General features: G+C 39.9%; 1 protein-coding gene across 2 annotated transcripts in view; it reads left to right on the top strand.

The window, feature by feature from the left end:
• Positions 1 to 27,133, top strand: part of bbs4 (Bardet-Biedl syndrome 4) — a 122,296-nt gene that overhangs the window by 9,699 nt on the left and 85,464 nt on the right. For both annotated transcript variants that reach the window (XM_076302728.1, XM_076302735.1), the window contains exon 2: positions 16,295 to 16,340. In XM_076302728.1, coding sequence (XP_076158843.1) covers positions 16,295 to 16,340 — 46 coding nt within the window. The remainder of the gene's footprint in view (positions 1 to 16,294; positions 16,341 to 27,133) is intronic.

Genomic DNA, 27,133 nt, shown 5'->3' with positions numbered 1-27,133 from the left:
AGGCCTAGGTGTGACCAAGGGACTGTCTAACGCCCCCTTATGTGACTGATCCCCTGGTTGGCATACAGTTTGAGCTACACCAGATTTGGTAGGTGTGTGTATTTCCCCAAGATTAATAACTTTCGTATGTACAATGCATTAGCCATGCCCAACAGGAAGTGAGGTATGAGTATCTCGCCACATAATCAGGAAATGTATAAAAAACATCACCAAGCATTGTTTGACATGGTTCAAACGGGTTATGTTATTGATTATTGCGGTAATGATCATATCTGCATGCCCACAATATGTGGCATAGCGCCACCATCTGGCAACATAAAAAGTTGGCTATACCGCTCCTAGACAGTTCATCAGATACGTTTCATTTTTTGGTGTGCATTAAGTGATGGGTGTCCTGATTTTATATTGTGAAGGGGGCTTTGTTATGTTGAACAATGCAGCCATGGGGAGAAGATGAACGTGGCTACCTTTGCTGACCATAGAGACAGTATTCTTTTGGCTACGCCCACACCAGATGAGAAAGAAAAGTTAGTCTGTAGCCATTGATTTTGGACTGCAAGAGATGCCTGCCTCCACAATTTGTTACCTGCTACCGGCTTTGAACCGGTTCACGGAACGAAAACGAAAACCAGAAACTTTTGATGTTTTGCTAGGAACAGAAACAAAACAAAACTTTACATTTTTTTATGTTCCGGAACAGAATCGTTTATCTAAAATAATGGTAACCGGTTAATACCGTTATTTTTTTCGTTCTTTGACTACATTTCTGTTCAATATGACTTTGTGAGGTTGACTTCCGGTCATTCACTCATCGGGAGAAATGTAATAGAGAAGCTTGCTGCCAGCTGTACAGGCAGAATCTTTTTTCATTTCCCTCTGGGCCCTGACAAGGTTTTGGGCATTTGTTTATAAGTTTAATATTTACAATGGAAGCTATGCACGCCCCATTGTGGTTTTGTATTGTCTGATGACATAAGAGAAACAAGCGCACTGATTGGGCCCTGACCAGGTTTGATCAATTGAAGTTCTCTATGACACCTATGTAGCCTGCCCTATTTGTCATTTGCACCAATTGAGCTATGTAAGAAGTATAATGGATGTGTTCAGTTGTTTGCCAATAAACAACATGGCAGACATTTTACTTCATTCATGTAATACTGAAAAAAGGCATGTCAGAATTACAGTTATGCCGCTTACACAATGTAGCCTAGTGATTTTTATTGATGACAGGATAGAGACGTATACTAACAATATCATTTTAAAGTTCGAATGATCAGCCTACTTATTTGTGTCCCGCAGCTGACATGGAACGTTATTAACCGGTTCGGGAACTTTATTTTATTGTTCTAACCGGTTCAGGAACGTCAATTTTAGGGTTGAACCGGAAATGGTAAAATACTGTTTCTGTTCCGAACGAACCAATTGGGAAAAAATTCTGGTTCAAAGCCCTGCTGTCTTGTGAGACTTTGTGTTAGTAACAGGTGATTGAAGACAGGTGTGGCATAGCCTAAATCAAGACTAGGTAAGTTAACTTACATTAGGGCTGGGCGATAAAACAATAGCGATATATATCAGTGGCGGCCGGTGGTTAAAAAAATAACGGAGGAAGGAATGTCCGCTTGATTGGTGTTAGTGGCAAATGTGAGGTTGTGATGGTTTTGGTGGCAAATATGTGAACAATAGAGTATGTAGGCCGCCTACCCAGACACATTTATAGCAGCAGTATGTTCTATGTAGCATTTTAACTGTCAATGTTGTGCAATAAATGCTGTTCTGACATTCTCAGGGGGGGTCTGACCTAAGGAGCTAGGCTAGCATGCAGCAGCCAGAAAAGTTGTGGGTTCAATTCTTGGCTTCCACCATTGTGCATTTGAGCAAGGCACTTAACCCCAAATTCCTCCAGGGACAAAGGACTTTGTAATATAATTTAAATATATAAGTCACTTTGGATAATCGTGCTAAATTAATACATGTAAATGTAAATAAATGTAAATTTAGGTCTGGGAAGTCAGAGAAGATATGTAGGTCTAGTTATGAAATACTGTTTTCCAGATGTGCAAAATTATGGAAAGAGGTTTTGCTCAATGTAATACATTGGCAGAAAAGTCTATAATACTAAAAATAGATATAGACACTTGTTTTATAAAACCATGTTACTATATACCATTAAAAAATAGACCTTAAATGTGGTTATTTGTAACATGCTATTGTTTTTAAAGCCATATCGATATAATTTAAAGACAGGTTGTAATAGCTAAGTGGGAATTTATGAAAGCATACTCGAAAGGCAAATGTTATTGAAGACGTCATTAAAGGAATGCATCATGGTCTGAAACATTCATTAACAATGTTACCATCCAAAGATACACTTACAACGGTGAAAACAAGAACATATTAACAACAAGAACATTATTTAGTAATTGTTTAGTTAAGGCATAACTTGGATGATTATAACAACGCATAACTATCCAAAATGTTTTTATCACCAAATGAACTGTCCACGTATGTGACAGGCCAGCAGTAGTTGATTGTTTTCTGTGCTAACGTTACCAGTTACCCATGAGTATTTGTCTGACTATGTAGCATTCAGTAGCCTACACTAGCCTTACCATCTTGTTTTGGAATATGAATTTTTGGAACTGGTCTTCCTGCTTTGATCCTAACCTTCGCAGTGTATTTGAATGTATAAAAGATTTGAGATTGTCCTCTGATTCCATTGTACTGTTTATTTCACGAGCAAAAAACAAACTTTCCGTTCAACACAAGATTCTTAGCTGTATGACTGCAGATAACGGTCTTGCACCGTTACCGCTAAAAACAGCACCCCCTATCGCAATTGAAAATTACTGTACTGAGGAGCTTCCTCCCTTGGCCATTGAAAACGACGTGATTCACGAGCCGCTGGGGTCCGAGGCGTTTATAATGGACTTCAATGAGGGGCTTGAGGAGGAAGCTCCTCCATACAGTAATTTTCAATTGCGATAGGGGGTGCTGTTGGCATTTTGACCTAGGGGAACGATTTTGTTCATTCAAAGTGTTAAAATAGTAATATTAACATTTATCAGATTAGTAATTCACTTTATATATTTTTTATTTTTCTCTGAAATTTTAGGGAGGGTGTTCCTCCCTTTCCTCAATGAAGGAGCCTCCTCTGATATATATATACAACCCCAAAACAGAAAAAGTTAGGAGGGTCATTCCACGTCAATTCACGTGTGAATCTCTCATGTAAAAGACGATACGATTCACATCTAGATACATGGGCACGATTCGATACAAGAAAAGATACATGTTCATAAAAAACGATTCAGTACGATTCGATGCGATACGATTCGATGCAGTTCGATGCAGTTGAAGAATGGAAAGCATTCTGAAAGATTTTTTATCATTTGCTTAAGGTGCAAATTAATTTTATATTATAAATGATCATGGTCATGTCAATTACGCAAAAACAAATGTGTGAATATGATTATCTAAACTGAGGTTTGTATCATATATTGTATTGAAATGAAAAAAGAATAGTCTACATTTCAGCCAAACAAAGCAGCCAAATACAACATAAAAATACATTTTTATAGACTTTATAGATTTTATAGAGTTATATCTGATTGTTTTCAAGGAGCTGTAGCCTATTGTTGAGGTAAGACAATACCGAAATAAAATAAAACAGTGCTTAAGACACTCTTCTCATAGCTAGAACAACATAGGCCTACATATCAATGAACTGGGCCTATTTTGTTCCAAGTCTGAGTGAATATGAACAAAATAATAATAATTTGTACATCGTTTTAGCAGCAAGGGCCAAATTATTCTTTAACATTAAGGAAATCCCTTCATCAAACGTAAGGCTACTCTACAGACTATCGTTGCCGTTTAGGAATGCTATAGTAAGTGTTTAATTTCGCGCTGGATTTTGACAAACAAAAGTGAGTGTAGCCCAAAACGAACTTCATTACCCACAAATCCGTGCCACGTGTAGTTTCAAAACAGGAAGTGGGATGAACGCGCTGCTTGCAACGTAAATCAGAGTCTTAGCGAGCAGAAAAGGTTATGAACTGATTTGTAACAAGTAAATCGATATAACGACCGGTTCATTTCAGTTTTATTCCGATACGGGGCTTCACATATCGATGTAGCCGTATCTTACACGTTAAAAACGGATACCGATACGTATCGGTTAATCTTTACACACCTAACGTCAATTCAACCAGGGCCCACGCACTTAGGTCTCAAAAAATTCTGAAAAAATTACCAGGTGTACCTATGTTATCCAGGAGACACACTGTAAAATTACTCTTATGTAAAATCAATACTTTCCAAGATACAGACAGTTTTACAGGGGGAGGGGGGTGTCGATTTTGGTCGGCCTCTTTTTTCAGTTCACAAGCCCACAGCGCAAGAACTAAACCATGTAGGAGGCTCACATTTTGCATTCTGGTACATAAATAGGAATAGTATGTAGCAAATTTGTCATGTTTGGTCTGGATAATCTGGTTAGAGTATGTTAATGTTAGAGTATTAGGTCTAACATAAAAATATTGTAAACTTAATCCCACATGGATTATGTCCAAGCAGCCATATGTCATCGTGTGACTTCTTTCCAGCGGTGATGTGACTTTATGTCATCATGTGATTTATGTCAAGCAGTCATGCGACTTCATGTCATCATGAGACAACACATCTCTTGTGTGTTTAAATGAGTTATTTCCTGTTGCATTGATTACAGCTAACAATGGCATTTGGATGACACCAGAACGTCTTGCACCTCATCATCCCGGCTAATCCCATGTTAAAATTAACCATTTTAAAAGATTGTAAACTCAAAGTTACATAAACTCACCACTCATGTATGTGTACATACACGGGAGAAATACAACATACACTCCTACACGCGAACGTATGAGAGGAACATAGCAACCAATTGAACAGCTGCGCACAGTGTAAATGGGGGTATAGACCCTACGGAAAAATATGATCAGTCAATTACATTACACACACCTCCGCTCTTGTATGTGAACATACAAAGGGGCAATAAACATCCACTCCTGCACACGGATGTGCGAGGGAAATATAGCAACAATCTCACCAGTTGCGCACAGCAGTTAAGGGAGATAGTAATTTAACCGAAACAAAAGGGCTTTGCATCTCCGGTGCTTGGGCCCTAACTCTGGAAAACGAAGTAAAGCGAATCTTCTCCCACCACATGTGAACACGCCGTTTAGGCCGGCAGAGCGAAAAAGACTCACTGTGCACGAACACACTGTTTGAATTGGAGAACAAACTTCTACTGCATGTGAACACGCCATTTAGGCTGGGAGAACAGAAAGACTCACTGTACGCGGATGTATTGCTAGACAGGAGAAAAAAACTTCCCACTACATGTGAACACGCTGTTTAGGCCAACACGCCATTTAGGCTGAGAAAAAAGAAAGACTCACTATGCGTGAATGCTCTGCCCAGCCAGACAAACACGCTTTATCCCCACTGCGCGTGAACGAGCTGTTTAGGCTAGTAAACAGAGAGACCTACTATGCACGAACACACTGTTTTCTCTACTCCTGCTGCATTTGAAAAGGCTGTTTAGGCCGCAGGACCAAAAGGCTTACCGTGCGCAAAACGGAAATGTTAAGGTTAGCAGACTAGAAACGAAAGACAAGCTGCAACCCACCGTGCGCGAGCATGTCGATTAGGCCAGCAAACTGAGAGACTTAAGTGCACGAACACACTGCTCGGACAGCGACACCCTTTATACCTACTGCCCAGTAAACAGAAAATACTTACTGTGCGTGAACACACTGCTTTTTTTTTTTTAAAATCCTGCTGCTATCTAGCAAACAAATGACTCACACTGCGAACACAATGCATAAACGAGAATGTTAGGGCTCGTAGACTTGAAACACAACAAGCTGCAACCCACCGCGTGTGAACACGCTGTGTAGGCCAGCAAACTGAGAGGCTTACTGTGCGCGAACACCGCTCGGACAGTGACAAACTTTACTTACTGCACAACAAACAGAAAAGACTTACTGTGCACAAACACACTGCTTTCTTTATTCCTGCTGTATGTCGTGTATCCCGAGTTCTTTTAGGCTGCAGGACCAAAAAGGCTTACCGTGCGCGGATGCACTGATTATTACCCCAACTTTCTGCGTAGGCCTACTGCCTAATAACAGAAAGACTCACTGTGCGCGAACACACTTCTTAGGCAGGGGGACAGCTTTCCTCCTACTGCCTGTGAACACGCCATTTAGGCTGGATGAGCAGAAAGACTCACTGTGCACAATGCACTAGAGTTCTCAACGGGCCTGAAAATTACAACCTGACCCGACCCGGCCCGTGGCTTTTAAAGCCGGACCCGATGTAACCCGACACATCAACATGAATTATCTCCCTGAACCCGGCCCGACGTAACACATCAGCGTGACAATTTACTTAAAATAGTGATTTTCTCCTCTTCTGCGTATCGTGACGGAAGAACCATGTCAACTTTGGATGCGGTTATCTTTGTGATACTTTTTGCAATACCCCCGATATAGCCTACATATCGTTGGAAAGCTTAGTTTATGGCCGTTCATGTGAGCACAATAACTTAATTTTGTAAATTTTACCAAAGCGACTGGTTTCGCCTTGCAGGGTCACATATTTCATCAGCACCTTGCATTTTGAGCATTGCACATAACTTGTAGAATTTCCATCAGAATCCAGCACCACTCCAAAAACTTTCCAGACCTCTGATTTTCCCACTCCTGTAGTGGCGACGGTGAATTCACCTGCGGCAAGTTTACTTTTCACCAACTCCATCTTCTTCTCCAGGCTAAAGGCGTGGACGCAGCGGCGTCAGGTCTACCCCCGTCCCTCTCCATGATGCACATTGCACGCAGCAGCCAGACTTTCTTCACGGTGAACAGCAGTGATGATTAATAAACTTTTTTTTTTTCACTGAGCGGAAAAGATTAAGCCCGAAGTCCGACTGGACCCGAGTCATTTGCTTATATTTTCGACCCGAACCCGGCCCACACCCACAGGTCCCAAATTTTTCTCCTACAGCATCCTTAATATGCGCAAACGCATTACTCAGACAGAAAAACAAGCTTTATACCCACTGCGCACAAATGCGCTGTTTAGGCAAGCAAACCAAAAGACTCACTGTGCACGAATGCACTGCTTAGACAGGAGAACAACTTTTCTCATACTGCATGTAGTTTAGGTCAGAAGACCAGAAGGACTCATTGTGTGCGAACGAACCGCTTGGACAACAACCTTTTTCTCCTAGACTACTACTTGTGAACACACGGTATAAGCTAGTAAATTAAAAGACTCACTGTGTGCGAACGCACTGCTTTAGCTATACAACTCCAAAAGCCCTTACGTTTTCGTAATGAATTTAGGCCGATTACCATCCCTGCACACGTATGTGTAGTGGGAAATCCTTAACAGCACAAGACAAGGTAAGGCTTGACCACCTTACCAATTATCAGCATTTGTTTTCTAAAAAAAGCAATATCACTCACGCAGCTTGTACCAACAAAACGCGCTAAGAGAAACCCAACAGGTGTCAACAATTAAACCAGCTACACTCGCTTGCATTCTACAGTGAAGGCGAAATTAAACGCCTCGCTAGAACAAATGTCAAAGGGAAGACCAGTTTGGATTCTCAGGGACCCAAGGCACCTGCTAGCCTGGCTAATGCCAAACCTCATGTCATTGAGATGGGGTCTGGGAACTACACATTTTTTCGTATTTGAAACGTGGTTACGAATGCCCAGAGCCGTTTATTGGGCACTACTAGGAATGTCTATCAAATGCGTCTGTACATAGCTCATAACCGCTTCGGTGTGTCGTCATTGTCTTGCTGCCCCCCCTCCGTTCTGTGATTGGTTCCTTTGTTGAGGTGAAAACGAAGTCCATGGAATACAGGCTGCCTAGCAGCATGAATGAAATTGTGCGCGTAAGGCAGCATGGGAAAACCCAGGCTAGGCACCTGCGCGATAACGTGGTGGATTACTGGCTTCTAATGAAATCATACTCACCGGTCTCAGAATTGAGGCGAGAAAGGCAAAGAGGAAGAGGCATGACCCTGAATGCATTATATTGCTGCGGGACAGCCCCCAGGTCAGTCACATGACATTGTTGACATAATGGTCTCGAGAAAAGGTAGAAGGATGGCATCATTCAAGGTGTAGACCGTGGTGACAGTCTGAGGGAGGTCGAAATAGATCTGCAGTTTTTTCAAAGTACAGTGCAGTTATACTACAGTACAGTGCAGTACAGTAGTATTTTCACGTCCAAAATACTGCATTTCTGTAGTGAAGTACAGTAGGCTACTATGCCGTACAATGCAGATTTTTCGTGTCCAAAAAATACTGTATTTCCTGCATAAGAATTGCAGTTTTGATACTTAGAAAACTACAGTTTTGACAGTTTTTTTTCCCCAGACTATAATAATTATGTAGCCCTATTTGGTGAGGTAGCTTAACCTAACACCGGGAGTTGTTACAGTATGTGTGTGTGTGTGTGAACGCACGCACGAGAGAGATGGAGAGATGAGGTGAATGTGTGTGATGAGTTTTTTTGGTGTATTGCTCACAGTGATTCTGCTGGGGGGGCAAGCTGTTTTGGCCTGTTCAAGCATGCGTTTACACTGTTGTACACTTGCCAAAAATACCTAAACCTGCTTACTATACCTTTAAACAGTACTTTTCATAACTGGGTTAAAGACGAATAGGGTGTTCCAAGCACAAAAAAATAAAATTATTTTGTGTTTTTAGTGTTGTCGACAAATAACAATGACGCAAAAATGTCATTCAGTGCAACGGCTATGAAAGAATACATACAGAAGGAACAATCTTAGCCATTTAAAATTGATGAGTTCAGTATATCTCTTACAATAGATTTTTTAAAACAAGAAAGTGCTGTTACTCTGTTTTAAATTGTCTGCACCTTGTTTGCATTCTAATGTGTCTTGTGATTTTGTTAGTTTGTATAAAAGGTTTTGCTATGCCTTCTATTCTATTTAAAAATCATTCAAACTCTTTTCTATGAAACAGGCATGGTTTCTCTTACATTCACATGAAAAAAGATATAATAATAATATTAATTGTAATAGTTATTTTAAGCAAAAGTTTCTGTTGTACTGTATGACGATTTTCTGTTGTACTGAATGACATCCTCCAAAGTGTCCCGTTATGTTTCTTGGTAATATTTGGATGTTTTAACTTAAACGTCTTACACTTAGCTCCTTTAAAGTAGCAGTAGTAAAATGTAAATATGCCACCCCAATGGCAAGTATGAGTTATGGTATTACTACATAATGAAAAAAAGTAAGGCAAACAGAGGTATACTTGTTCAGAAACAACAAAGCATCATCTTTATTCTGAAGTAAAACAAGAGACAACAATATGAAAACATTGTTACTGAACTCGTAACAACTCGTAAGGCACAACACATTTAAGGAAACAGATTTCTTTAAAAATGTGGAATCAATTGAAGTATGAAGTAATTCTCAAAGTCTCATAACATGTGAAAAATGTGGTCTAATGTGGAATCATTTCAAGTAGGTTTCAAGATGTTAAATATGTCATGTAAAATAACTTTCAGTATTTCAAATAAATATTTGAAAAAAATTAGTATAATGTGGAATCATTTCAAGTATGTTTCAACTAGGGATCGACCAATATGTTTTTTTCAGGGCCGATACCGATATCAATTATTACCAAAACAGGAGGCCGATAACCGATGTGTAAAACCGATATGTCAGTTGTCAAAAAGGGGGGTAGATAGTAAAGGTTATATGCTGCAAAAAAATAATTAAAAAACATTTAATTATGCAAACTTTTCTTTCTTCTTTTGATACACAATTGTCTATCAACTTGCATCACTTTGCAAGTGTAAATCATGTGTATCATGTTAATCCAAGAGCTGAGTTATAGCAATTATTTGCATAGAGTAGGCCTGCACAATGGGCTATGTGCTTGTTAAGGGACCTGTCACAAAGAGGATGCTTTGCCATCGTGTGTGAGTGCACGAGAGGGAGAGGAAGAGGTGCATGCGCGATGGCAAGTGTTACGGTTGAATAGTTTAACAAAACAATTTTAAAATAGTTCTTAGGCTATTTAAGCATGCAATTTGTGTCCATGTGTAGGCTATAAGCTACACTTTTGAGAGCCTAAAAGGCACGTTAATAGCCAGCTCAGGAGATTTTGTTCAAGTCGGATTAAATTACGGTTGGCCCTGGGTGCATGTAGTCTTTTCTGACAGTCTGTTTCAAAAAGGAGCAATTAGACTTCTTGACGTTCGCTATCGCATAATTTAGGACTTGTCTGTACTATGTACGCCGAGGTGTCCCGTTATTCACAATTAACGAACGAGGCGGAGGCAGAGAACTCCCGACGCGCAGCACCCGAGTTTGTGGGATAACCAGTAAACAACATCAGTAACGTGCATCAATCGGGAATTCGCTAAATGAAGGAAGTGGGTGCTTTACTTATTGATCCGGATCAAAGAGACAATAGCTTACAAAGTGGTGTTTTTGTAACTTCAGTGTAGATGATTGTAATTCACTGCAACTTCAGCAATGTAGGCTACCTTCCTTAGGCCTACCTTCGAAAAATAGCTCCGTAGGCTACAGCTGAAGCCCAGTCTGCCTCAGTGAGAATCCTAAACGTTGTCTGTGTTCAGTCTTCAATCCTGATTGGCTGCATTCGTGCTAACTAACAAATCAGACGGTGTAGTGGGCGGGACAATGCTCTTGACCACAGAGCAGCAAATTCAGGGAGTGAGAGACGCTTTACAGACAAAGTAGCGCATTTCAGTCTTTATCCATTTCAATATCGGCTTATCGGTGGAAAAAATGACTGATACCAATTATTATAAAAATGCTAAATATCGGCCCTAATAATCGGCCAGGCCGATAATTGATCGACCCCTAGTTTCAACATGTTAATATAAAAAGAATGTGCAATAACTTTCAGTATTTCAAACATTTAAAAATATGTTAGTGTTTAAACTAGTTAAAAACAGCTTTTTAATAGCTTTGGGCTTTAACTCTTAATTCATCAGAACAGAAATTCAGTACTCTGTAGAGCATTTCTAATGGGTGTCTAAGGTTTATAACATTTTAGTTCATGAACTGAACAAATGTTTCCCAGTCCTTTTCTAACCTTGAGGCTCTATTTGAAGATGGCTCAGGTTCTGCGATAACAAATTTGACGTCTGTCTTGAAGTAGTGAATTTCATCTGGTGGACTTGGCCACACAAAGTTATTTCTGTTTCCCTTTTGTAGCATGCAGCTAATTTGTACCTCATCTCCTACAGACAGCAGTACCTGCCCAATGAATGGCAGGTCATCGTACTGCACAATAGCAAATTTGCCATTTAAATTTTCAGCAGTTGCCAGGGCAGGGAAGAGACTGCTTCAGCTTGTGGGCTGACCTATACTTCTCTGTTAAAATGAATCTCTTTTGGTGAATCACACACACAGGTGGTGTTGGTGCGGGAGCAGAAACATGATACTTCTCGGTGCCAAAATTTCCCGGGAACCTTTGTCAGAGACTTTCTAATAATGATTGACACAGCACTCAAAAAATCCTCCATAGAAATGCATGGGGCTAGTTTGTAACGCCGTTGTCTACACACATCCCACCCCTTCCTCGGCAAAACGTTGACGTGTGAATACATTGAGCCAATCATGTGGTGTGATGTGAATACATTGAGCCAATCATATGGTGTGTTGTGAAGACATCGTGCCAATCATGTGTTGTGAACTCGCCGCTGGAGCAAGATTGGTGTCGTGAAGCCTTGCGCACGCGCATTTCTGCCGAATAGGATGCCCGATGAGTGCCCAAAAAGCGCTGCAATATGGCCGCTGAGTGGAGGGACTTGCCTAAAAGAATTTTGCCTTTGTGGTGATCTGATGAACTTTCAGTGTGCCTTTAACAGGAGGCAACTTCTCAGGGACCGCTTCATCATACTTGGCCACATCACTGTCAGCAATCCAGAAGAATTTGATTGTAGTCAGCACATCTTTTGACCGCACCACCCACACCATCGGGTGCACTTTTGCCATGATTTTTTTCAGAAAAATTCCAGGTAACTTCCTGGAACCCAAGGAGAAAGGGAACTGTGCTGATCAAATAGAAATTCTTCTTATCTCTGTATTGGGTTAAAGGCCGGTCACTCATGAAGTGTACCACAGACACCAATGGATTTCTCTTCTTCAAATCTTCCAAAACAGGTTGCAGATGGGCCCAGACTGCCCGCTCATCATGCCGCAGACTCTTTGAAATTGTGGCGTAGGACTGGGTCTCCTCTTTGGTATAAACCACACTTGTGTGGTGTGGATGGTGGTTTGTTGTCTGCTTCCTCCAAAATGGAACGCTTCCACTTCAGTGCTGAGTTTGCAGCCATCATTTTCAGAAAAATCCATATGGACTACAGCCTCATTTTCAAACAGTGTCTCCTTTAAAGTTCTGCACTGCGCTACTTGATGTAACCAGATGTACTGGTGTTTTGTGAGAGCATTAAGTTTTCTGTTTAGAAGTAGCAGGAGTTCAGTCCATGTTCCAGTGTGTGTTTTCTTTATGAAGTGTGTGAATGTGCGGTCCTCTTCTACAGTATTTTCTCTTTCCCTCTGCTGCCACTGAATTTCTCTTCGATCTTCAGGCAGGGTCATTTCGATTTCATTATAACAGCATTTGGAGCAAAGACGGTACATGCATTGTTTTTTTTGTGTCACACAATTGCAGATAGCATCTTGGATGTGCTTTTTGTTTTCAAAAGGCCTTTTTAATAGAATTTTTCGTGGTCGATACAGATACAACGGTGCAAGATACAGCTTAGGCTACACCAAACCAAAAAGTATGTTTAAAGGAGCGATTTGTAGGATTGTTACCGAATGTTCTGTAGGCCAAAATCAAAATACTGGTGAACGTTCTCAAGACTACCAGATGCGAGCCTCTTCTGGGTTGCCAGATGTAATGAAGACTTAGCTAACGTTAGTTGACCTGCAGCTGCTTTAACGTTTCTCCAACCATGACCCAGCTACACATTACGGAAACAGTGAAAACAAAAAATACCTCTCTAACCAACGTAACATATTTAGCTGAAGTTAGCGATACAGATGAAGTTTAGCCTAGGCTAACTGTTGTGGAGAAATATGGCCAGCTCTGCGTCAGACTTGATATTCTTCGTTTGACGAAGACGTCACCATCTCAGGAAGCTCCTCCGATGTCCACTTAATTTGTTTCTTGTTTTATTTTGGAAATTTGCCTGCCTCTCGTAGGCGTTCATGACTACAATTGACAGCAAGTTGACAGTTGGCCTTTGCTAATTTGGCAACACAAATAGGAGGACACGCCAGCCCATTATTAATACGCTATTCTAGAATTAATCGTTCAAAACATAAACGAAAATTCCAAGAGATTCCGCCCCGTAACTCATTGTTTTTCATGGGTTTTACGGGTTATAGTAATGTTGTCAAATAAGCCATTACTTCAATTCATCGTGTTTCCTTACTCTCTGACAACATATGTTGATCATTTTTGGAATGGTTACAGGTTATTTTCCATTATTTCCTACATACTGGTCTTTTAATAAACAAAATCTTTGTGATAACTTGTTGCTCAAATATTTAATTTAACATATTGATGAATAAACCAACAGGTTAATGGTAACGAGTTTAACTTGTTTAGGAAAATCTAGAAGTGTAGTTCAGCTCAGTTTTATGCAAAACATAAAAATAGAATAGGCCTGGGGTACCAGATCTGACCAAACATAAAAGAAAACTGCAACAAGGTATCCTTGGTCTGTTGAGGTAACATGATTTAACCATGCCCACGCTTGAAATTTATCGACAAATTAGGTCCTTGAATTGAGGATATTGGGCCTGGAAAGTCCTTGAAAGGTCCTTGAATTTGATCTTAACCAAGGTGTGGGAACCCTGAACAAGTCATCCGAGCGCTGTGAGGTCACGGTGAAGGGCTAAGGGGTCTTGGCGGGTCTGGGTCTGTTAAGATTGTAGAGGCACCCAGTGCTTGTGGTCAGCTTGTTAGTGTACATTGTAAGTGTGTAGGTCTAGTTGAGTGCCTGTCACTTTAAGACGTTCGCGAGGGAGGAACCCTTGCAGTTTTAACACAGTTTAAAGGCTACTGATATGTGTGGATGCAATTCATTCGTTTTCTATGTAGTTAGTTAAAATAAAGATTCATACGTGTTCTCCTTGGGACAAGCACTTTTAAGTCTTGTAAAACACTTTTCCATTTACATCGGGATTTTGCATTCAGTGTCAGTCAATAAAATGAATAGAGCCCTGCACGAGTAGCCTAGTCGAAATTGACAAGCAGCTGTAACTAAGCATGCTAAGCTCGACATCCAAATAGAGATACAGCTTGATTGCATATTTACTATGTTGTGATAAGACCTTAGCAGAGTTAACTTGAATGCAGGAGTTTTGAACAAATTTGCGCAGCATGGTCACGATGCTAAGCGAATTTAAAGCTGCAGTTGGCAAGTCTGACAGATTGAGGGGACTTAACCAACATTTTTAATGTTTACAACTCTCATGCCCCTCCCCCACTACCACCGAGCACACTCTCATCGAGTTTGTGCTCATCAGTGCGCACCAGACTGTGATTGACAGTCAGATATCACCTGCTCTGATTGGACCAGAAGAACCGGGAGCTGTGGATTTTTGCAAAACAAATAACAGGCTCTAGGTGGAGGTAGAAGTGCAGATTTTTTCTAAAAAACAATCTTTATGTTGTTCTGTCGGAGCATAGTGTTGGTTTCAGTGAATATGATCAAAAAAATCTTGCCAACTGCAGCTTTAATAGCAATTTAGCCCGTCGTCTTCTATGCAATGCTTCTATGTGCCAGCAATTTTTTTTTTTTTTTTTTTTTTTTTTGGTTCCAAGTCTCGCAACCCCCTTCTCTAACCGGCGGAATTTGGTTTTGGAATGTTGCGAGATGGGCATTGGAAGCAGAGGCTATGTCAACACCAACACCTTTTTCATGAATATGACCTAGAATAGCCAATGGACTAATTATTCAAACTTATCATTTGAAAATTCAACAGACTAGAGAGAGAAAGAAACATGCAGTTTTTTAATGTAACGAGACAACAGGGAGAGGGTCCTTCACAAGAGGTCAAGAAAAGAAGAGAGTTTGAGGTCTTCCTAAGTGAGACAGTGAAGTTGTGGACCAGATAGTAGGATAGGTCCTTAATGCTATGCAGGTTATCCTGCAAATTTATAGTCAAGTCAAGTCAATTCATTTTTATAGCACATTTAAAAGCAACAACATTGCACCAAAGTGCTTTACATAAAATAACAATAATAATAATAATAATAACAACAAAAACAATAATAACACTAATAATAATATATACAATTAATAATAGTAATAATAGTAAAAAATGTTAATAGGCTAAGTAAGGAAGACAACAAACTTAAAAACGCAAAGATAACAACAGATGGCCCTTGTAGTAATAATAATAATAATAATAATTGGGGAAGAGGTGAAGGGGTCAGGGAGTGTTAAAAGCTAGGGAGAAGAGGTAGGTCTTTAGGTTGGATTTAAAGCTACTCATAGTGGGGCAGGATTTGACATAATCAGGAAGGCTATTCCAGAGTTGGGGAGCATAGACAGAGAAAGCTCTGTCACCTTTAGATTTATAGGTCATGTATCCATGGTAACTCCTTAATGTCTTTATTGTCTCCTTAATGTCAGCTCTGGAAAGAGTTAAGATACCACTGCACACTTTTTTATTCTTTCTTTCTTTCTTTCTTTCTCTTTCTTTCTCTCTCTGTCCCTGCCCCTGTCAGACACACGTACACATACAAACACAAGTATGCTATCAAGTATATGGCAGACATGGCATCTAATAAACTGTTTTACGGAGTTATTATTGTATTGTGAGGTTTTGATTTTGTTACACTTCTATCAGGTGAGGTAATGAAACTCATTTTAATGTATAGTAGGAAGGATCATTCCATGTCAATTTGTCAAAAAATGCCTCAGATTTGTCTAAAAAATGCAGGGAGACTATCCTAATATCTTCTTATTGTCAAAATTTACGTTTACTGTCATTAGCTTTAAAAAAAAAAAATCCTTTGGATATTTCACTCAAATTTGGATGGTAAGGAGGGTTTTTCATAACATCAATGAATTGCAATGGAATGACTGATATCACTGTTGAATAGTTTTTTTAGAATTTTTTTGTACCATTTAGTTTCTGTTGAGATTATTGAATTAAAGAAAGTGTGCCTTTTCTTTCTTATGCCCCTTTCTCTGATTTTAGGAGGGTCAACATTCAGATTCTGAGAAGAAACAACGATCCAATAAAGGTATTCTGTACATCTTTATTATATAAAAAACAATCTCAGGAAAAGAGAGATCACATATTTTTGTGAACATTTCGTAGTGGTCCAGGAGGAATAAATGCAACACAGACAAAAACGAATAAGGATGTTAAAATTATGTCTTTATTTCAACCAAATTCCTGGTTCAAAACTACATACAAATAATAATAATAATAATAATAATAACTAGAAGTGCAATTCCAAGGAATTACCTGTGCATGAAAATGCAAAAGTTGTGATGTAAAATATCATGTATAGTTAAAATAGATAATACAGAGATGGTTACTACGGTGATGCTGGGATAGACATGGTGGTTGCATAGCTTAATAAAAGTTGATAGTTTAAAAGTAGACCATTTAAAAGTTGAATGTAGATAGTTTAAAAGTTGTTGATAGACAGCTAGTTTAATAGATAAATAGTTTAATGATAGTAGAGTAGACTGTTTAAAAGTTGAACGTGGACAGACTGAAAGTTTAATGAATGTTGATATTCAAATAGTTTAATGGCTGTGTATAGGTAGATATATGACGATAACTAAAAGTTGAAATGGCTCTAATGTTTGCTAGCAGTTATGCTAAAAATGTTAACATGCTAACATGTTAACCATGCTACTTAGCTCCGAGACACGCCGCTCCGTCTGGCATCATGTTTTTGTTTGTTTTTATGTAATGTTCGTAATTTTATGTAATGTCATGTTTATTTTTTGTATTGGTTTGTCTAGTTCAGCGGTTCCCAAACTTTCCCCCCTGCGTACCACCGCCTACATTCCGACTCGGCTCGCGTACCCCCACCATCCGACACATAAACACATAGCCTAAAAACGTAACGCATTCTATAACACCCCCCCCCCCGCGTTGACAATATTTGTCCGTTTCCCGGTTTTAGGTGCGTGCATTTGGTCAGTTAAAAAGTTATGAAAATTAGCCTGCATAGTAGCCTAACTACATCCACATACAATATCTTATCTTATAATAGGCCTACAACAACGCATGACAAGGATGTATTCGTTTGTACAACACTATACAGCCTAGAAAGGCTAAACTTAGGCTACCTTTAGTTTGTTAAATGTAAAGCCTAGCTTAATGTTACCTTTCTTGCCCATCTGAAATAACTCCTAGCTTTGCTCCTTCCCTCCTTTCTGTTTTTGTTGTTTTCAAAAACCTGTTATATCCGCGAAACTTTCCCCCCACGGACCATCCAACGCATTCAAAAGTAACGCATTCTATTAGCTATTCCAGGCGTCATGTTTAATAAGCTGCCCTTTTTTTGATGAACACATACAGAGTTTATAAATGATATCCTTTAATTTAATGTTTTCATATCATTATGACCTGATTCGAAATTATGTATTTATTCATGAATTAATTACAAAAGATTTACAATTTTCATTTTATAGGCTACCTGTCCGCCATAGCCCTTTTCATCTCGCGTACCCCCTAGAAGCAGCTCGCGTACCACCGGGGGTACGCGTACCACAGTTTGGGAATCCCTGGTCTAGTTAAATGTTTTCCATATTTATTTACGCTATTTTTGATAGTTTTCGTGTTATTCTTAGTCCTTTTTACTTGTAAGTCAGCTGATGTCGTTGACATTTGTCCATTGGGAGCTTGCTATGGCTAGCTTTTGCCCTAGCTGGGCATCGGACATCCTTCCATCTATCCGTGAGCGGTGCAGCACTTCACTGTCTGGTCGAGGGGATCTCTCGGGACAGCTGGACCTAGGCTACTCTGCGAAAGATCTGCCGTGGCCGCCGAGCTGTTGCTGACCTGCGAGCTGCCATGCCAACTGCAGACTAACTGGGCCTCTGACATCCTTCCATCCATCCGTGAACAGTGCACTTCACTGTCTGGTCGAGGGGATCTCTCGGGACAGCTGGACCTAGGCTAGCTACTCTGCGAAAGATCTACCGTGGCCGCCGAGCTGTTGCTGACCTGCGAGCTGCCTTGCCAACTGCAGACTAACGTTAACGGTGAAGAGCTGCAATTTCACGGAGCAACAAACGGTCGCTGTTAAGTCCACTGAATTGCGGATCTACACGATCGCTCAGTACTTTGGACTGTGCTTCCATCATCTCCAGACTGCAGTCTAGCAGGCCTAGCTTTTAACGTTAACGTTATCTCCAGACTGCCAGAGAATTCACCGGGTTGGTCAGTTGTAGAGGTGGATTTTGTCGTTCGTTCTCATGACACAGTTCGCGTCGTTCAGTTCGCCAAGATGATTCGTTCTGAATCGTTCGTTCTTTCGTTCAGTCGCATTTCCGGTAGCCTACAACGTAGTTCAGCGGTGAATCATGGAATGCAGGTTCTCAGCTCCTCGTTTGTGAAAACGGTCAACACAACACTGTAGCCTAATTGTAGCGGCAAATATAGCTGCAACTAAATGATTATGTGTACTTTTAGACAAAACAGCAGTAGCTAATGTGTTCATTCATCTTGACATTAAATTGACACACTGAAGTAGACTACGGCTAGATCAGCTAATTTCTTTTTTAAAAATGTGTTCATTCATAAAGGAACAAAGACCCAGTAGGCTATGCCGACAAACATGTTTAAAGGCTTGGCAGAAAGATTATATTGATGAAAAAGTTTCAAGTCCCCATTTTGCCCAGGCTACAGAGCCATAATCACTCTGCTTCTTCTGCTTCACTCCGCCAAGAACGAGTGACTGACTTAACGAGAACGACAGACCGAAGTGAAACAGGTCTTGGCATGAGAACGAACGAACGAGACAGATTGAAGAGACATTTATTAACCTGACATGACACAGAAAATACAAAGACAGCATGCATTTACCATTAGACAGATATTTAAATGTAAATGCCAATATTGAAATGCAAAATGGAATTGTTAATGTACATTATCGTTATTTTTTTATCGTATGCTCTCCCACTAGTCTCACTAGCCCATTTGTTTTTTTTTCATGGAAACGGTTGCTATGCTTTCATGCCCCTCATTGGCTAATTCGATGAGAACGTTTTAGAAACAATACAGACAACAGCATATGATTGGTTTGGCTCTCGCCTTAGGAAGCTGGGCCAGAGGCATTCACAGCAGCACTAGGTCAGTGTGATTCAGCGACGAACGAAAGAACGAACAAGAACTGGAAAGGCGAACTAGTTCAGGTCGTTCATTTTAAAGACCCGTTCGAAGGAACTAGTTCGTTTGCGACCGACCCACCTCTAGTCAGTTGCTAAAGAACTTTGTTGGCATTGCATCGGTTGTGAAGACACAGCTCTGTGCGCAGTTTTCACGGATCATCATTGCCCTTGGACATTTTCAGCTGGTTTGGAAATTGGACTAATTTTAACATCACTTTTCGACTTTTTAAATATATTTTCTTTTTTTTATTTGTTTATTTGTTTTGTTGTCTGTCTTGTATGTCTTGGTGTCACGGGTACGCTGGCGACTACGCCGCTCCGTCCGGCATTTTTTGTATTTGTTATTTTTTAAATGTATTTGTCATGTCTTGATGTCATGGGTACGCTGGCGACTACGCCGCTCCATCCGGCATCTTTTGTCTTGTTGTTATGTGTCTTGTTTGTGGAGCGCTTTGGATTGCACTATGTGCATGTTAAATGCGCTTTAAAAATAAATTTGACTTGACTTAGCTAATGTTTTCTAGCAGTTTTGCTAAAATGTTAACTATGCTAACAATGCTAACATGTTAACTATGCTAACCATGCTACTTTGCTAACTTAGGTAATGTTTCTAGCATATTTGCTAACAATGCTAACTAGGCTAACCATGCTACTTAGCTAACTTCGCTAATGTTTTCTAGCAGTTTTGTTAAAAATGCTAACATGTTAACCATACTACTTAGCTAACTTAGCTAATGTTTTCTAGCAGTTTTGTTAAAAATGCTAACATGCTAACTAGCTACAGTGGGTAGGAGTCATAGTTGATGACAAGTGACAACACGGTTCTAATATGGCACCGGTGCCGACACAACGGTAGTAACTGCATTAGGGATCTACCGATATGGTTTTTTCAGGGCCGATACCGATATCAATTATTACCAAAACAGGAGGCCGATAACCGATATGTAAAACCGATATGTCAGTTGTCAAAAAGGGGGGTAGATAGTAAAGGCTATATACTGCAAAAATTTAATTAAAAATCATTTAATTATGCAAACTTTTCTTTCTTCTTTTGATACACAATTGTCTATCAACTTGCATCACTTTGCAAGTGTAAATCCTGTGTATCATGTTAATCCAAGAGCTGAGTGATAGCAATTATTTTCATAGAGTAGGCCTGCACAATGGGCTATGTGCTTGTTAAGGGACATGTCACAAAGAGGATGCTTTGCCATCGTGTGTGTGAGTGCACGAGAGAGGGAGAGGAAGAGGTGCATGCGTGATGGCAAGTGTTACGGTTGAATAGTTTAACAAAACAGTTTTAAAATAGTTCTTAGGCTATTTAAGCATGCAATTTGTGTCCATGTGTTGGCTTTAAGCTACACTTTTGAGAGCCTAAAAGGCACGTTAATAGCCAGCTCATGACGCAATTTTGTTCAGGTCGGATTATACGGTTGGCCCTGGGTGCATGTAGTCTTTTCTGACAGTCTGTTTCAAAAAGGAGCAATTAGACTTTTTGACGTTCGCTATCGCATAATTTAGGACTTGTCTGTACTATGTCCGCCGAGGTGTCCCATTATTCACAATTAACGAACAAGGCGGAGGCAGAGAACTCCCGACGCACAGCACCCGAGTTTGTGGGCTAACTAGTAAACAGCATCAGTAACGTGCATCAATTGGGAATTCGCTAAATGAAGGAAGTGGGTGCTTTACTTATTGATCCGGATCAAAGAGACAATAGCTTACAAAGAGGTGTTTTTGTAACTTCAGTGTAGATGATTGTGATTCACTGCAACTTCAGCAATGTAGGCTACCTTCCTTACCTTCGAAAAATAGCTCCGTGGGCTACAGCTGAAGCCCAGTCTGCCTCAGTGAGAATCCTAAACTTTGTCTGTGTTCAGTCTTCGATCCTGATTGGCTGCATTCGTGCCAACTAACAAATCAGACGGTGTAGTGGGCGGGACAATGCTCTTGACCACAGAGTAGCAAATGCAGGGAGTGAGACGCTTTACAGACAAAATAGCGCGTTTCATTCTTTATCCATTTCAATATCGGCTTATCGGTGGAAAAAATGACCGATACCGATTATTATAAAAATGCTAAATATCGGCCCTAATAATCGGCCAGGCCGATAATTGGTCGACCCCTAAACTGCATAGAATAACAACGTGGATTTCGGTGCCTCATTTCGGTGCTTAAATAGCGTTTTATTTATTTATTTATTTAATACGAGGCATCACTGCATGTCATGCACCATCTCTAACGTCTTGCTCTGATAGCAACACATCCAGATACAGTTAGCTAACATAAGTGGATGTATTTACCAGAGGGGTGCACCACATAGGCGAGTGGACAGTGTTTGACAGCTTGCGTGAGCCCAAGTAACTTACTTTAAAGCGATATCGCTAGCTCCTGTCAAAATCTAGCAGTGGGCCTAACTACACACAAGCAAAAGGCTATGAAACAACATCAACAGCAGCCTAATACCTTACACAATGTCCTTGCTAATGCGCTAACTGGCATTTATTTGAAATGTTATCAGCAAAGTTGTAAGGTGAAAACTTTATTTCACGGTGTGTTCTAAACAACATAATGGCATGATATTAATCTTTCATGTACATGAGGCCCATATAGCATCACAATGACTTTAAAGCGATATCGCTAGCTCCTGTCAAAATCTAGCAGTGGGCCTAACTACACACAAGCAAAAGGCTATGAAACAACATCAACAGCAGCCTAACAGCAGCCTAATACCTTACACAATGTCCTTGCTAATGCGCTAACTGGCATTTATTTGAAATGTTATCAGCAAAGTTGTAAGGTGAAAACTTTATTTCACGGTGTGTTCTAAACAACATAATGGCATGATATTAATCTTTCATGTACATGAGGCCCATATAGCATCACAATGACTTTAAAGCGATATCGCTAGCTCCTGTCAAAATCTAGCAGTGGGCCTAACTACACACAAGCAAAAGGCTATGAAACAACATCAACAGCAGCCTAACAGCAGCCTAATACCTTACACAATGTCCTTGCTAATGCGCTAACTGGCATTTATTTGAAATGTTATCAGCAAAGTTGTAAGGTGAAAACTTTATTTCACGGTGTGTTCTAAACAACATAATGGCATGATATTAATCTTTCATGTACATGAGGCCCATATAGCATCACAATGAATATGAAGATCATGTTAAAAGTTAGCTGGCAAAAACATAAATATGTAAGTTACATACCTGATGTCACTGAGCTGTCAAAGAGGCTACGAAACCATCTCCGTAGCCTACGTTATCGCTAATTAAACTCAGCTGACTGCTGTTAAAATGACTAGGCTAGCGTTGGGAATCTAAACACTTCAACACCAACATGTAGCCTGACATGTTCAAAACTATTGCGTGTTATGGGTTAAGACATGAAATTTCTTGAAGCATTTGGGAACACACTGAATTAACTGGAAAGTAGAGTCCCTGTTAGATTAGCCTGCTTGCAAATGCAGTTGTCCATGTTCTATGGCAAGCGGTTTTAACATACCTTATGGCAAACCGCCTACACTGGGTAAACTTGAAAGCAGAGCTTACCATTGTGTGTGCATGCATGGCAAGCTGTTTTAACATTTAAATGTATTATTTGTAGGAGCAATGATATATTGATAGTAAATTTAATATAACAGTTCAATTTCATGTTCAAATTTGTCTTATCAACAAAAAAAAGCCATTCATGCTTTAGACCATTTTAATTTAAAACATTTTAAAAACAAAGTACCGGTTCAGGCACCGTTTTAAAAGTATCGATTTAGCACCGGTATCGGATAAAACCCAAACGATACCCAACCCTAATGACAAGTGACAGTTACAATGGCTGAACAGTTAAAAAGTTCAGTAGTTTAAAGGGTTACATATTTTAACAGTGAATTATTGTAGTGGGGACTTTTATTTTGAAACAGTTTTGGGCAGAGGAAACGGTTGAATAGGATGTATAGTCTTAATAGAGCTGCACAGTCCCGCCCACAGCCAAAACGCGGTTAGGTGCCGGATGTAAGATTCCCATTCATTTGTCCCATTGACGTTTGGAAAAATCCGTATCTAAAGAGTTTCACAGCATGTCTTAGGCTAACCAGCTACGGCATAACTCATAAGCATACAACATATCATTTCGAGTGAAAAAACTAAGAGAAAATCCAAAAAAAGTCAAAGGTACAAGACTGTGTACATATTTTCATTTCCGAGCGAAGGAACTACTCATCCCATAAACCACCGCTCCTCACTGAATAATATAAGCAATGCACGAACCGCGCGAAATCATTTCAAAACCGGCGACAGCAGGCGAACCCTTTCCTCCAAACAGTGATTTTTATATAGTGAATGTGCAGTTAATAGCAGTTATTTCAGGAGTAATCGTGTAAATAATAGTGTTTTGATATTGAATTTTATATTTATCATCGTGTATTTTATATCGTGTGTGAAAGCGGTTAACGTTAACGGCAGTGCTTCGTAACGTTACCTGACTCATCCTATGCTGTCATCACTGCTCAGTCGGGCTGATGCATGGACTGGTGCATGGTCTGCTCTTGGACCACCATATTCAGTTTATTAATTTGCCGTGAATTATTACACAAAATGTTCATTAAATGCACGAAGTATTCCTAGGTTAATTATTGATATGAATCATACAGTATGAAGGCTACAGTAGCCTAGCTAATGTTAACTAGCAGCATTAACGTTACCAACCTCCCTGCTTAACTCACCAAAACTTTGTAGGCCTTGTCCCTGCTGGCCCTTACAAAACCCACAAACTGACTCTCGGACACACAACAGTCAATAATGTGACCCGATTTAAAGTGGCTTTCACCCCTTTGGACACTCACTAAAACATAATATATTTCATACCTGTGTTGCAGCATGTAGGCTAATGTTAGCTGCATTATGTAATGACATACAATGTCGGAAATGCTAAAGGTTAGCCTGTCGGCTAGTGCTAGCCTACCTGAAAAGTTTGAGTGTTTAAACTAACATTTACAGTGGTCTATTTGATAGTGTATTGGCCCTGACTAAGTTCGTGTGATGTATAAACCCCAATCCTTGTTGATACAAGTACCAATATTCGTCAAGAAAGTTTTTAATCACATTAAGATTTTCGCCATAGGCAGTAAAAAACTCCGCCATGTTTGTCAATATTTTTCCGCTGAGAAAGTTTCAAACTATGACCATAACAGCCTTTCCACCAATCAGAGGCATCACTGTGGGATTGTGGGATTGTTCAGGATTGTGGGTAATGAAGTACTATCCAAGAGATCGCGAATAAAAGGCATTTATCTCAAAACAAGGTTAGTGCCCCACGAACTCTTGGTGTCTATAGGAGCATATACAATCGCTTAGTACAACCGTAGCTGGTTTTAAGTCTACCACGTGCAGTTAAGTTTTTATGGCTTACACCGCAATTGTCAATGGAGAAATTGCATTGAATTTTTACATCCGGCATCGGCTGTGGGCGGGACTGTGCAGCTCTATTGACCCAGATTGTATGCTTAAAGCCTGAGGCTGCAGGTGGCCTGTGGCCGGTTGCACAAAGCCCCTTAGGTTAGGTTTTTCCCTTAAAATCTGATTTAAGGGTCCCTTAAAATAAAAACAGTTGCACAAACACCCTTAAGTGTTCTCCTTAAGATTTCCTTAAAGGAACCATATGTAAGATTGTGGCCAAAACTGGTACTGCAATCACTTTCAAATTACTTTAGTGCGGTGTATCCCCTCCCCCTCCCCCCTGACTCGAGGTTGCCAACCCAGATGCCGAAACACTACTGACTTTGTGATTAGTAGATAGGTGGAGGGTGGCGCATCAGGACAAAACACAACATGACATGACAAAACACAACATCAACATCAGTTGAGGGCTGCAACTTCACTTTATAAATGACAATATCCTGGCCGGACTACTGTTGTCAGTGATATAAGTATTTGAAATTAACATGATTTCTTAATGTCTAGTGACATATCAGGGCCATTTTATGATTAATTGAAATACATTTCTTACATACGGTTCCTTTAACATTTTAAGGGTTAGTCCTTATCTTATAAGAAATCCCTTAAACTGTTGCACAAACGACCTTAGTAGTCCAACTAAGGGGAAAAACCTAAGGGACATCTGACTATACCTTAACCATATTATTAACTGAATCTGTGCTGATAAATGAAGTATATTATTTATATTATATATTATATCTGTCAAATAGGCCTAGCTTCTATCAGAAACATGCCGTATTGTTATTGTGTAGTTTATGTTGGCTAACGTTAACAATTCATGTGGATGTCTTGTTAGCCTATGAACTTCGGTTCGGTTCGCTAGGCAAAACGTTGGTGCACTGGACAGTCAGGATCATCTCTAACTTGCCAACTAGTATTGTTCAGTTAATGTATATAACATGCTTTACTTGCTACCTGGATAATTTCCGTGAATATTATTAAGGTAAGATGAATGATAAGATCATTAAGCTTTACTGTGTTCGGTGGGTTAACGGCATCGTGGCTAAGGCAGCTAGTAGCCTACAGCGTTGAACAATCTCCGTGGAAACTATAGAATTTTCGTGCCGAAAAATCCCTTTCAATGCAGTAAATCGCTTAACGTTTCTCCTTAACTAAGGAAACATTTTAAGGTATTCTGTGCAACACCCTTAAGTAAATCCCTTACCTAAGGAGAAATTAAGCCTTAAGGGTCATACTTAACTCATTGAGTGCCAAAAACGTAATATTACGTTTTTAGCCTTTTTTTTAAATTACGAAACTAGACACTCTAATACACCTTATATGTGATTTTGGGAACTCTGTGATGAATGGAAATTAAATATATGACGATCGTGAAACTCATGAAAACGCACAATCTGGACATTTTATCAGGACATTTTATCATAACTCGGTTGCCGCTTTGGGTCGAATCAGTGACGCATGCACGTCAGGTCAAAACCAGGCCATTTTCGTGGGTCTATCACTAGGTGGCAGTCTCGCTGATCACTTCCCGGAATGTTTACAGAAGTAAGTAACAGGCAACACTTCATATTTCATGAAAGACGTTATATCTCCATTTCTAGAAAAAAAACAGTGATTTTGATGAAAACTAGCCACTGTTTAGCTTGGGTTTTCTCAGGAACAGAGGCGTGTAGAAATACACGGTTTGCACCCACCGAGAGCTTAAAGTCTCACCTTTTAATCGAGCTATTCTACGTGTTCATAGCTATAACACAGAATATGCTGTGGCTGTACAAAAATCATCAACAATGGTCTAGATTGCTGGCACTCTAGGACAAAGCTCCCGAAAACAGCTTGGCATTCAATGAGTTAAGGGGAAAAACTTGTGCTTGTTGCTTTGTGCAACCGGCCACTGAACACCTGGCATAAGATTCTAATTGCTTAATGGCCGTATTATGATGTCACAATCGGCAATGTTAAGTCTATGTGGATTTTTAAAAAGTTTTTCTTTAATAGTTTAAAAAGTATAAAAGTTACAAAGTTGAAAAGACATAGCAACCTGATCCGTTTGAAGACCTACGTTACAAAGTTTGAATGAAGTTTTTAAGTTAAACTGTTCAAGAGAAATTGCGTACGGAAAATAGCCTGGGTGTTCCCATGCTGCCTTGCGCGCGATTTGATTCACGCTGCTAAGGCAGCCTGGAGACCATGGAGCAAATTTTCGCCTGAGATAGGGGACCAGCTAT

The sequence above is a fragment of the Alosa pseudoharengus genome, unplaced genomic scaffold (genome assembly GCF_046254945.1).
Source record: "Alosa pseudoharengus isolate Yale_2024_CS ecotype anadromous, Long Island Sound unplaced genomic scaffold, YU_APseudo_1.1 YU_APseudo_1.1_scf_10, whole genome shotgun sequence".
Lineage (NCBI taxonomy): Eukaryota > Metazoa > Chordata > Actinopteri > Clupeiformes > Clupeidae > Alosa > Alosa pseudoharengus.
Note: the sequence above shows the minus strand (reverse complement) of the source record. Positions and strands in the feature narration are given on the sequence as shown.